The sequence below is a fragment of the Callorhinus ursinus genome, unplaced genomic scaffold, assembly GCF_003265705.2.
Source record: "Callorhinus ursinus isolate GAN/ISIS: 27379988/994484 unplaced genomic scaffold, GSC_fseal_2.0 scaffold1, whole genome shotgun sequence".
NCBI classification, from domain to species: domain Eukaryota; kingdom Metazoa; phylum Chordata; class Mammalia; order Carnivora; family Otariidae; genus Callorhinus; species Callorhinus ursinus.
The window spans coordinates 104,158,833-104,171,765 of record NW_027397063.1 but is presented as its reverse complement, the minus strand read 5'-3'; the positions used below and the strand labels follow the sequence as shown (position 1 = coordinate 104,171,765).

At 43.9% G+C, this 12,933-nt stretch overlaps 1 protein-coding gene across 3 annotated transcripts in view; it reads left to right on the top strand.

Moving 5' to 3' along the window:
• The first annotated feature begins 233 nt into the window (after nucleotides 1–233).
• GYG1 (glycogenin 1) overlaps nucleotides 234–12,933 on the top strand; it is a 36,005-nt gene continuing 23,305 nt past the window's right edge. For all 3 annotated transcript variants that reach the window (XM_073898774.1, XM_025880883.2, XM_073898772.1), the window contains exons 1-4: nucleotides 234–394; nucleotides 2,739–2,874; nucleotides 4,703–4,877; nucleotides 5,170–5,332. In XM_073898774.1, the coding sequence (XP_073754875.1) occupies nucleotides 388–394; nucleotides 2,739–2,874; nucleotides 4,703–4,877; nucleotides 5,170–5,332 (481 nt within the window). In that variant the 5' untranslated portion in view covers nucleotides 234–387. The remainder of the gene's footprint in view (nucleotides 395–2,738; nucleotides 2,875–4,702; nucleotides 4,878–5,169; nucleotides 5,333–12,933) is intronic.

The following is a 12,933-nucleotide window of genomic DNA, read 5'->3' as shown; positions in this document are numbered from 1 at the left end:
GGTTCTCTAACTCTTCTTCAGGAGTTTGTCCTGCTTATGCCACGCTCTGCCCCCAAAGTTCTGTTCCAAATCCCCGGTTTGGGGGGGGGATGCGGAGGCGCGACGTCCCGGGCAGGTGCCCCTCGGGAGCTGGACCCGAGCCCAGCCCCGAGGGTGGAGGGGCTGGGAGAGGACCCGGGTCGGCCGCCCCGCCGGCCGCTCAGCGGGGAGGTTGCCTGCGGGCGCCAGGAGCGTGCGCGGCCACGTGACGGCCGCTATAAGAGCGCTCGCGGCCCACGCTCCGCTCCCGCCGCGCCTCCTCCCTGGCCGCGCTCCCTCCCGACACCCGGCTTCTCCCAGCCAGCAACCTGCGGCAGCGACGGCCGCCCGGCCCCTCCCGGCAGCACCATGACAGGTACGCGCCGCGCCGCCCACCGCCCCCCGGACCTCCGACTCCGCGTCCTGCGCTGCCTCCCCGCGCCTCCTTCCCGCCCCGCAGCCCCGGGGGAGTTCCTGGCAGGACGAAGACTGCCGCAAAGTTACAGGCTGGCTGCAGTCGGGCGTGCCGCTTCCTGCGTCAGCCGCTGCCCCGCCGTCCCCGAGGCCGGAGCTGCGGCCGGGAACCCGGGACGCTGTCGTGGGGGGCAGCCTGGCGGCGCCTGGGCCCTCTGCCCAAGCCCCCGTTCCTGCTTCCGTCTCCGTGCCCTTCCTTCTGCTCTCACCGTGAAGGGCGGGCGGAGCAGCTGCGGCGGGGCCGGGTGGGGGTGGGGAGCCGGTTCCCTGGGGCGCCTGTCCCGAGCCCCGGAGCGCGGCGGGATCGCTCGGCGGCCGCCCCCGCCGCCCGCAAGCAGGATCACCTGGAAGGGCCGGCCTCGAGGTGGGGACGCCGGCGGCCCCGGCCTGGCCCTTCTACCGGCCGCCGGGGCGCTGGCCGCCACGCCGAGCCTATTTTTAGGCCTTTGGGGCCGGGTTGCTGAAAGCTAGAGCCGGGCGAGCGCCCCAGGGGAGCGGGCCGCATGCGGTGGGCGTGCGCCGGCCCACTTGTTGCAGGGGTCGAATCTGCCTCGAGAAGGGGAAGCTCGGAGATACCGGGTCCTTCCGAGGTTGTTGAGGCTAATAGCGCGGTTATGAGAGCAACTGAACTGCCGAAAGATTGCAGATGTACCCGGAGTTGCTGTATTTTACCCAGCTGTCATTGGTCTTTCCCGTTCGTTTGTAATGTTTGCTAGGTGTTCCAGCTTATGTTCCTAAGCATCTGTCCTGTCCCCTACTTCATCTCGGATAGCATCCGTAACCTTGCTTCCTGAAATCCTTGAGTCCTATTTACCTTATTAAACTTTTATCCAGGTTCCCCTGGAATCTGGACCGCTTTTGAGTTAAAACATTAGTCCTTATCCCCCAGATGAAATACTCTTGGGGTAGACTGTCTGAAGTGTTGCCATCTTGTGATGGGTTGAAGGAACAAGTAAAGGCAGAGATTGATGGGCATGTCAAATGACAGGTGTCACTGTTCTGAGCTTTCCTAGAATGTGACTAGCTGGGAAGCCGGTGGCCCTTGAAGGGTGGGGAACACCAGTCTTTCTACAGCTTAATAGCGATCCTGTTCAGGAAGAGAGTCCAGCACATGCAGTAGCCTCCTTGACAGCCTACAACTTTCTCTGGCTTCTCAATGGAATTCAGTCTGCCTCCAGCCTCCACAATGGAAAACAGGCAAAGGGAAAATGAGAAAGAGCGTGACTTCATGACCAAATGTCCCAACTCCTTGGTTGGGCAACAGTGCCCCCAAGTGACCCCTGCCAGTGTTTGATCCGAAGTATCTTGTACATTTGGATGCCCACTGCCTTGCTAAAATCCCCTCAGAGATAGAGTGGACCTCAGACTCATTCCAGGGAAGAACTGGAGAAATCCTAAAGGCAGGGCTGGTGGTCTTGGGAGGGTGGGGCTTGTTCAGTAGGAAGAATAATCCATGTGTTTGCCTTCCCTTCTGGCAACGGAGGGATTATTGAGTGTGTGTATGTGTGTGTGTGTTGGGGGACCCAGGGTACAGGGTAGGTGATGCTGATTGCTTCTCCAAGAAAAAGGAGGCAGGTTTGTTAGCACTTTTGAGGTGGTCCCTAAAATCTGATTAACACTGATTGGCTGCTGTTTAGATAGAAACTCTAAGGAGGGAAGGCCTGTCCATGGAGGTGATATTTGAGCAGACACTCCAAGTGACTGTGAGATGTGGTGGGTGGTGTGGGTGCCTTTGCTGCAGGTTGAGGAAACAATATAGAAAGCCTGAGGCTTGGCAGAAGCCTAAGCATCAGAATGAAGAATATGGCTTCTGCTTTCAGATGCTCTCCGTTGAGGTCATTAGTTGGATTTGTGCTTGGCTGAAAATACTTGTAGGAAACAGAAAATGTACTTCTTGAGTTCATTACCAACTGTTATTTACCTGAGGTTCACCTTCTGGTGTTAAGCTGCTATTTCGTCTGAGAATTTTGTGTGTTCAGACTCTAAATTGGATTTAATTTTTAAAGCTTAATCAGCCTGTTGGAGATTGCCAGAGATGTTTCTGCTAAAGAATGGTCTTGAATCATTCTTAAAGTGGGTACTTGGGTTCTTCCCCCACTCCCAAAGAGGCTGCTTCTTTATTAATAGAGCAAGTTGATCTCAGAGGAGCTGATTGCCAAATTAGTGGTTGAAAAGGGTCCTGTGGTAGCTTTTTCCAGGTAGGATATTGTAATGAGTGTGTTTTTTTTCTTTCTCTTTGTATTAAGATCAGGCCTTTGTGACACTGACCACAAACGATGCCTACGCCAAAGGAGCTCTGGTCCTGGGCTCATCTCTGAAACAGCACAGGACCACCAGGAAGCTGGCTGTGCTCACCACTCCACAGGTCTCAGACTCCATGAGGTGAGGACCTCTTGCCTGTCGGTGGGGCTCTGACATCTTTATCCCATTTCTGGCATCACTGGGCGTTGAGGCCATCCCCTTTCCAGGAGTTGAGCACTAGGTGGAGAAAGATCAGAATTGCTGGGTGAAGGATTTCTGGATCAACCTCTTCTAGCTCTTAGGAGCTGTTCCCGCTGAGCTCCCTTCTGGAAGGTGCTGTTGTGACCCATGTTCTTGTTGGTTCCAGCTGTGAGGAGGACTCTCCTGTAAGCAGGTCCTCTAGGATGACCTGAGTGAATGTTTTAGTCCAGGCATTCCTTTTATGTGGTCACACTTCACTTGTATTCCTTTCCCAAAATGCAGCAGGGGCTACTTTGTTTTCTGTTTCCAACCAGGGAAACCTCAGGTGACTGAAAGTAAGTAGCAGTTTTCTCCACTGTCAGTTGGCATTTGTAACCTAAAGATTTTTATTTATCATTTAATAGACTAGAATATTTGCCAGGGCTTTCTGAACTAGGGATTGTGTAAGAGAGCACCCTGGGGTAGAGATGGGGCCCGGGGGGGGGGGGACACAAACTGCTTGTTGATTGTGTTCATTTTGATTGTTGGTATTAAACTTTGAAGTATTTGATTGAACTACCTAGATCCTAACACTACAAAAATATCTGGGCACACTAGCAGCTCTGTATGGTGTTTATTTTTGTTTTCCTATCCGTCTTAGAAATTGAAAATGCCCTTTTTTGTGACTTTTTATAAGAAATATAAGCACATGCCAAGAACCTCTATATATAGCTAGATATTTCTCACACACTAATAACCTTATTTATAAAGGGTAATTTAGGAAAATGCTGAAAGATTTTCCTAATGTGTACATTCTAATTCGTAGTCTGTTTAGTGAGGGTGTGTGCAAGAAAACAGATATAGTCTTAGATCCCCTTTTACTGTGCTAAATGGCTCCAGTGACCATTTATTTTCAAAAAGATGTTTACTGTGTGAATTGGAACATCTTTTTCTACAGCTTGGGGACAGATAATACAATGCCAGTTTTGTTCTGCATGTTTCATTTTATTATAAACTTTCAATGATGATGTCTTTATCATATGCTGTGCTGAGCTTAGTGTTTTACCTAAGTATACCCCCGCTTAACCCACTTCAAGATTGCTTTCTAAAATAAATCTTGAGTTAATTTTGGGCCTGGAGAAGTGTTTCACCTCACAAACCAAAGTGAATCATTATGTCAAAAGTGCTAAGCATACTTTAAGTGTTGGTTATATTCGATTCTAAAAATTGGCAACCAAATAGCTTAGCTGAGTCCTTGAACATCCTTTGGGATGCATAGCTCTATGTAAACTGCTTTATCAAAAGTGATTAGTTATAGGCTTCATTGCAGGTATTATATGCACTTAGCATCATTTGTAGAAACATGCAGTAATCAGCAAGAATCAATTCTAATGAAATATCATTGTTAAATACATAGGTTTTTGTAAAGATGTGCTCTTTCAAAATGGGAGTCACGTTTTGACAGGTGGTTTCTATAATTTGCCTGGTATCCAGTGATAACATAAAATAAATAAAAATAGAAAAGTTCTGCTGTAATGATGTTTAGTACTTCATCCTCACCAAAGCAATTTTTATTAGTGAAGTTAGTTAGCTACACATATAAATTGATACAGTTTGGCCTGAAGTAAATTAAGACCACCTATTTAAGAGATTGTACTACATCAAAGTAACAGATTGCTCTGGTAATTTATGGGTAAACTTAATAAGAATACAATTTTACATTAGATGGGTTACTTGTTACTTATCTGAAAAGACACTAAATGCTGTTTTCTGGATTTTATTTTGGCAGAAAAGTTTTAGAGACAATCTTTGATGAAGTCATCACAGTAGACGTCTTGGACAGTGGTGATTCTGCGCATCTAACCTTAATGAAAAGGCCTGAGTTGGGTGTCACGTTAACTAAACTCCATTGCTGGTCACTTACACAGTATTCAAAATGTGTGTTCATGGATGCAGATACTCTGGTGAGTGTGGCTTTGATGACTGGAAAGATGTAGATAGTAACTGAGACCAGTTAGGCATTTGAGGAATGCTCTCAAGACTTGACAGTACAGTTCAGATAAAACCACTTATTGAAAGCATCAGGTGATGAAGGAGAGTAAGCCCAGGCTGTTTTACAGCTGTCATCTGAATGGTTAAGATCAGCAGCAGACTGCATCGTTTGTGTTGGATAACTTAGAACTTAGGAAGAGTATGCTGGGGCAGAACATTTTTGTAATGCTTTCCCTCCCACCCACCTCCCCCCCTTTAAATTAGGTCCTAGCAAATATTGATGATCTTTTTGAGAGAGAAGAATTGTCGGCGGCACCAGACCCAGGGTGGCCTGACTGCTTCAATTCTGGAGTCTTTGTTTATCAGCCTTCAGTTGAAACATACAATCAGCTGTTGCACCTTGCTTCTGAGCAAGGCAGTTTTGATGGTAGGTATCTGTTATCTTTATATTTGATAAGCTGTTAGTAACTTCCAGGGGCGGCTGTTCTCAGGGATCTAGTTGCTTTCATTCCTTGTGCCTGGAGGACAGCAGTGCATGAGACGTAGCAAACATTTTCATTTGTACTCTTGTTGGAAAGACTGTTGTGTGTCTGTGTGTGCATATGCATTTTTCTTTTGTAAGTGCATAAGACTGAGCTAGGAGGCATTTTTATACACCTGCCTTTAACTGGCTTTCTTGTTTCTAAATTAGAGTATGATAAATGAACCATGATTATTCAAGAATTCAAAAGACTCTTATTAAACAAATTAAAAACTTTAACAACTATCTTTAAATCTAAGTAAACTTAACTGCAAGAGCTAACAGGAGGACCAAGCATTGTTTCCATAGAAATTGGAGGAATAAACCTGATAATTTGGCTCTCATTCTCTTGGGAAACATTTTTAAAAAAAGATAGAAAATTAAATGATCACTCTTTGTCTCCAAATTCTCATTCCGTATAAGGCTGCACATCAGAGTGGCATTTGCAAGGCCAAAGAACAGAACATTGGCAAAGTCAGCATCCATTTTCCATAACGTAGAAGCATATCTGTAGCTACATGTATATATAGAAAGGTTCTGACTATTCGTGGATTTTGGGCCCCACATCCTTTGGAGAAATTTGATCAAATGAATTAGAGGTATGTTTCCATTTCAGGCCAGTCTCTGAAATAATAAAGAATCCATTTTTTTTTAACAACAAACTATCCCAAGACAGAACTAGTAGTTAATGTGCAAAAGCAGCTTTTTCTAAAATTAATGTTAATGGGTCTTTGGAATAAAGAAGAAAGCCAGTTATATCAGAGAAGAAGGATCGGTTCTAAGAAGTGGCACTCTCAGCAGGGACTTACTATCAGATACTTGACATTGTGGCAAAGAGCCCTGAGCTCTGAAGTAGATCCTCGGCACCAGGGGCTTCTTTCTTCCTCCTCTCCTCTCCAAGAGCATATCTGAGATTGCAGGGAGTAGATCTTTTGAAACTAGCAGAAACGGCTTTCCTCAGTTGACATAGGTTTGGCCCTCGGTAAAGATATGAAGATTCATTTCCATTAACTAGTTATAAAGTTAAAAGTCATAACTTCAAATTTAAACGTTTTAAACAAAAAGATTAAAAGTTTGTCAGATTGCTGAAGTTAAAACATTTTCAGTTATACATAAAACTGAAATTGGATTTTTGTTGTTGCTCTCACAGAAAATAAACTCTGGTCACTTGACAAAGGATTTGGGATCTGCAACTATTGAAGTGTCATTGAAAAGAATAAGAAAGGTTAAGTGTCCTTCTTGTGTCACCATTTGGCTAGTTTAAACTCTATGCCAGGAGCTCTCAACATGAGGTTGATTTGGCTTCCTGGGGGACATTTGGAAACATCTGGAGACCCATTGGGTTGTCACAATTGACAAGGGTGCTACTGGCATCTAGAGGCTTGGGTTGCTGCTGAAAACATCCTACAGTGCACGGGGACAGCCCCCACAGCAAAGGATTACCAGGCCCCAGTTGTCAGTAGTGCCAAGGTTGAGACACTTTGCTCTATGCCATGACATTATATGCTCTAAAACAGCAGGAATATCTGCACCATAATGAATGACGACATCTGATAAGAAGTACAGTCTTATTTTAAGCACCCTTAAGTAGGAAATAATGTATTGAGTGTTCACTGTGGTCAGGACCAAATGCAACTTCTTCACTTCACTTCTATGCCTTTGCATAAAAGGAAGATGAGAGTATTTTTAGCAGAAGTCCACTGTTTGTCTTAACCTTCCCGTCAAAATATAGCTTTCTTCACCTCCTCCGATCAAATTTGAAGGAAGTAGTTGTAATTTGCCAGAAACTCAGTGTAAATTGTCAACTCCAGTAAACAATTCACATCCTGAAATAGATCCAGCAACCTGAAATCCAAATTACTATAATAGCGTAAAGAGAATCAATCCAATTTCTAACGTGGAAGAGTACTAGATTTTGTTGTTGAGAGTTAAGAGTTGAGATATCAAATGGTAGTATGCCATGGCAAATTATCGAGGTTCCAATTTTAGAATATAAAACTAAATGATTAACTGGTAGAGACCCATCTGGATCATCTACCTTGTTTGAGAATTAAGAGGTACTAGAGAAGTTGATGAATTCATTGTTAAGAAGCGAGGATGTGTGAAAAGTGCCCAGCTAGAAAGCACTTTCTGCTTTTTCAGCCAGAATCTGAAACCACTGAGAGATTCTCTCTGTGCCTGGTAGCACATTTCATTATTCAGCAGCAGGGTTTCCAGGAGCTGGTCCTTCTGTAAGGTGTTCCATTTAACTGGCTTGTTGGTAGTGAAGGATTGAATTTTCTGTTAATAGAAATGCTTAATTGAAGGAGTTGAAAATTCAATTATGCAGATTGGACCTTATAGTCATTCTCAATATGTTGTTTAAATTCAACAGAAGAATAGATTAGCAGCTCTTAAATGAAAGGTAGTTTTCCCTTTGTATTGATAAGCTTTACTTAGCAAAGAAAGCTCACAACATACCGGGAGAGCCTGTTCCACTCAGGAGTTTACTGTCCTATTGAATTAATACGTGTGTGACATAAAGACTTACTGGACTGACACAACATTTCATCGTGAGCTACATCTTTTTTTCTAATGGCAGTAGTAACCTTGCTTTACTTGAAGTTTTCAGTGCAGTGAGCAATTTTGTTTAGATGTCCTGGTCATAGGCACTGAAATGAACATTTTGATGTTTCACATTTTCTACTATCCACAGATATTAGCCATCCCCCTTCATCCCCCAGTTTTCCTGAACAGAGAGCTTAGGTCCCAGTATTTTTAGATCGGTATTAAAGGAAACCCATTTGTAGATGATTGTATCTCAGTCTGAATATCTCGCAAGTCCTGCTTAATCTCTTACATACGTTCAACAAACACTATGGGGCCGGGTGTCCACTGACAAGCCACGCAGGCTGCTGGTGGTTGAGTGTTTGCAGCTGCGTTTGCAGCCCTTCTGCTGCAGAGGAATGTGGCTGGCATGCCTCTAATCACCAGCCCTCTAATTACTACCCCTCCCCATGCCTCTGGCCAAGAGAATAACCGTACCATGGCCAGTCATGCTAGATACCTTGACTTCTCTCTTCCTTCCACATATGTCGAGTATTGGAATTTAGAGCTAGTGACTGTGCACCTCATTCATGGCTGAATTCTCATTTTCCATAGTGAAGTGTCTAAGTTCCTATACTGTTGTTTGTGTTTGCAAACTGTCTTGGCACTTACTTCATAACTGAAGTTACATGTTTCCTGAAAGTTGAACAATAGCTGTTGTGAAATATCTGCACACATTTTATAGGATGTGACAAGATCAGGTTAATTCGGGGTTTGTTAGCAGTGAGAGGAAGAAAGAGGTCATACTAGATACTAATCATCGGTTTTGTCTCCACATACTCATGTGCAACAAAGGTGATGCATTTGGCCCTTGAGGAAATCTATCTGAAAGCAAGTTGAGGTTTCTTTTCCCCCTGTTACCCTAAGTTTCCTAAATTCAGGGTAGAGTTGAGTTTAGTGCTTGGGAATTGCTGTATGTTAAATTTTATCTATATGTGTTAGTTTCAAAAACCCAAGTCAAAAAGAGGATTTCATATTTTCCAGTTTGGAGTGTTTTTTTCTTTTTAAGAATTTATTTATCAGAGAGAGAGCACAAGCAGGGGGAGTGGCAGGGAGAGGGAGAAGCAGGCTCCCCACAGAGCAGGGAGTCCTACATGGGGCTTGATCCCAGGACTCCAGGATCATGACCTGAGCTGAAGGCAGATGCTTAACCAACTCAGCCACCCAGGCGCCCCTGGAGTGTTGTTTTTGTTGTTGGGTTTTTTTTTTTGCTTGTTTTTTAATTGGGGATTTACTTTACTGTAACCAAAATACCCTAAGCTACTTATTGGAGTAATGAAATTTTGGTCTATAGTTGAATTTTCAGAAAAAAATAGGAGACAATAAATTGGTGATCGAATATTAGGTATGATTTTACCTTAGGCAGAATCCAAGACCTGCTATGAGATTCTTATACCTACACGTTCCATCTTCCAAGTGGTCACTGAGCCCCTTAAACTGTAAGATGTTTTTTCTGTGCTTGAAGATGTAGTAAACCAGGAGAGTATAAGTTTTTTAAATGATTTTTAACAGAAAAGATTTGGCTTTAAATTATTATAAAGTGTAAAATTGACCCCACGGCTACCTCCTTTAATCTTTGTAGTTAGTTAGGCTTCAAATTGGACCTGCCCAAAAAAGGGATGAAGGTGAGAGGTATTTCCAGATAACACTTGTCTTGTCCAACCCACATCAGTCAGAAATCCCAGCGCGCCTCACTGGGTTCGCTCTGACTTCGTGGCTTCTCCCTTGCCGGCTGCCTGTGGCGGGCTTGCCCCAGCTGCCCCAATAGGAGCTGCTTGCGGCCCGGAGAGTACTTCATCAATTGCTTTGAAAATTACTCCACTCTCTTGCATTTATATCATGTAACTGATAGTTCGAGTAATAAGTATCTTGAATAAGTAAAAATGAAAAGCAAAAGTCATAACATGTAACAGCAAGACAAATGAGTACCCAGGTTTTTTCTCAAGAGCTATTTTTACCTCCTTATACCCATGAGTATTTCTTTTAAGTTAGCCATCTGTTTGTCTCTAGCCTTGTAACCAGCAGAGATCATGAACCCCGTGAGAAATGGAGAAGGGGGAAAGGACCAACGTATTACCTGTCTGACTCCTTCACTTCTTTCCCAGCAGTCCTGTGAGGTCGTCATTCACTTGCTCGTTCACTCATTCATGTGTTCATGTAGCAAGTCGTTCTTGAGGGCCTGCTGTATAACTAGTCCTGGGAACCCCGTCGTCCCATTTGGGAGGGCAGCCTTTGCCAGTGGAGGAGCCAGGGCTGAACCAGACAGTGTTTCTTGACTTCTGTGGCTGGGTTGTGTGTGTGGTTTTTTCATTGCCTCCCAATTAGTCCATTCTGCAGCATTCACGAAAATGAATCCTGATAGCAATACAGGATGGAGGAGAATCTCTAGGACATGGCCCTTACTACAGATTAATTACTTAAAATTCATTCCTCTGAGTGGAGAACAGCTGATACATTCCTCATCCTACAGATAAGGAAATGGAGGCTCAAGTCTACTATCTCTGCAGCTTATTGCTCTTCCCCCCGAACCACGATATCTAGAAGTACTTTGTCTTTCTAAATCAGCTGCACACTTAAGTCTTGCATTGTTTTCTGAGTCTGGAAACATTCTTGGAGATATTACTCTCTACATTTCTGTAGTCCACTTAGCATTTATATAATTTTAGGTACTAATCTGGGCAGGATGCTAAGTTTAATGGCCAGCAATAGACTGGTAAGTAATTCAGATTTTTATACCTGCCTCTATAAAGCTTATGAGACCTTACAGAAATTTAATAATAATTATATAACTAATCATGTAATTGTGATTCTGATAAATTCAGAGTGCTAAGAGAATCTAGACTTAGGAGGACCTGCCTTAAATTGAGAAAGTGAAATTTAGGCCAAGAATAAATGTTCCCTTGCATTTATACGTTAATTAACATCTTGATTATTAAAATCTTTTTTAAAAACAGAGATTATCTGTTTATTAGCATGTGCAAGCGGGTGTGCACGAGTTGGGGGGGAGAGGGAGAAGCTGCTGAGCTGGGAGCCCAACTTGGGGGGAGGGGTGGTGATATGCAGTGATAGTGAGACCCAAGCTCCAAGTGCCTAGATTTCCATGAGCTACCTGGGGTTCATCTGATGATCCTTGGCGAACCTCATAAAAATATCCCCAAGATCTGAGCCATTCATAAACTGTAATCCTTGGCATGTTTGCTATAGGCAGAAGCGATGATACTAGTATATTGTGGAAGTCAGCGTTAACAAAGCGAGTCACGTTTTCATTTCAGTGCTTGCCTATATCGCTATATATAATATTAAGCATATTTTACTTTAAATTATTTGCTTGATATCTGCTCCTCTGCCACTTTATTAGAGAACCATTTGAGAGCCGAAACCTTTCTTATTAATCATCCTAGCCATAATGCCTATACCTAATTTATGTCACTTCAGATGTTTTCTATAGAAATGACAGTGCAAGTTGCATTCTCTGATTGAAAAAAAAGTCATTCCCTAGTTCTGACTCTAAACCAGTGCTTCACATATTCTAATATGCAAAGAAATCACCTAGGGATTAAAATGTGGATTCTGATTCTGTAGGTCTAGGTTGGGGCTTAGCATTCTGCATTTCTGTCAAGCTCCTGGGTGATGCCTGTGGTGCTAAAACCTGGACCACTTCGAGTAGTACGAGTCTAGAGGGAACATTCCTGTGACTGAGCTCCTAGGGTTCATGTTTAAACCAGAATTGACCCACCCTCCCTGCTATCCACAGGAGGCAGGCCAACTGCCAGCAAACTACGGAAGGGCCAGAACAAATGCACTCATATGAAAGACAGCACTCCATTTCTGTTTTATAAAATAGAGTTTCTGATGGATGCTGTGATGTGTCTGTGGTTACCAGGTTCATGTCCCTGCTCAAAAGACCTGGAGAAGACTGGGTGGTTGTAAGGTTATCACTATACTTGGGCAGCCAGGTGAAAGGATGAGGCAGAATCTGGTATTTGCTTGTTTGCAAAACAGGTGCCATGTGTCCCTTGTCCCATTTCCTTTCTGTTTCTCACCTGTGTTGCCACGCCCCGGCCTGATGGATCACAGCTGCTAGTGAGGTCTCCTAATCCTGTTTGTCGGTTCAGAGATGATTGAAATTAGAAGTGTCTTAACCTGTCAGAATAAATAAAGCTGCCTCCAGGAGTCTGAAATGTAATGGACTAAAAAGTCCTGGGGGGGTTGTAGTGAAAATTCAGCAGTCTTCATAGCATCCCTGTGTGTTTTGTAGCACAGACATACTTAGCTTTGCATTCTGCTTTGAATTGTGCTCTAATTTAGGGACTTCTAAAAAGACAGTATTGATAATACTACATACAGATTTTTCTGATGAAGTTAAAACATTTGCCTGACCTTGAAACGTGGAATTGTGCATTTGGAAAAAGATGTTTGAAATACTAAACTTAAAAATTATGTAAAAAGCTACAGACTTTCAAGTGATGTTTAATTCTATTTTTAATACACAATTTGGGGCTCGAAGTTGACCCTCTGTAGTCACATAATGAGGTCGGCGGCCATGGAACTTTTATGCTCTGTGCTGTCCCCTCCAGAGGCGAGGTCCTTGTTGACTGTTTAAGGATTTTCCAGTTGAATGGGACGACTGACTCACAGGTCTTCCCTGCCCGTTTCACCTCTTGCTTGTTTCCTGTCCCACCTGCTCGGCCCTGATGTGGCACATGGCTGAGGGACTGATGAGGTTTGTAGGGTACCTGAGGGTAAACGGAAACAGCCTTTGGTGGCCAAGGGCAGCTGGCCAGGGGCTTTGAGGGATCAAGAGCTCTGACTCCTGTTTCCCGGGATCATCCTGTCCGATTGGGAAGTTCTTTTTTACAACTACTATTCTGATCTTCATGGAATTAGATTTCTTCATTGTCCTACATGTAGTCAGCAGTCCT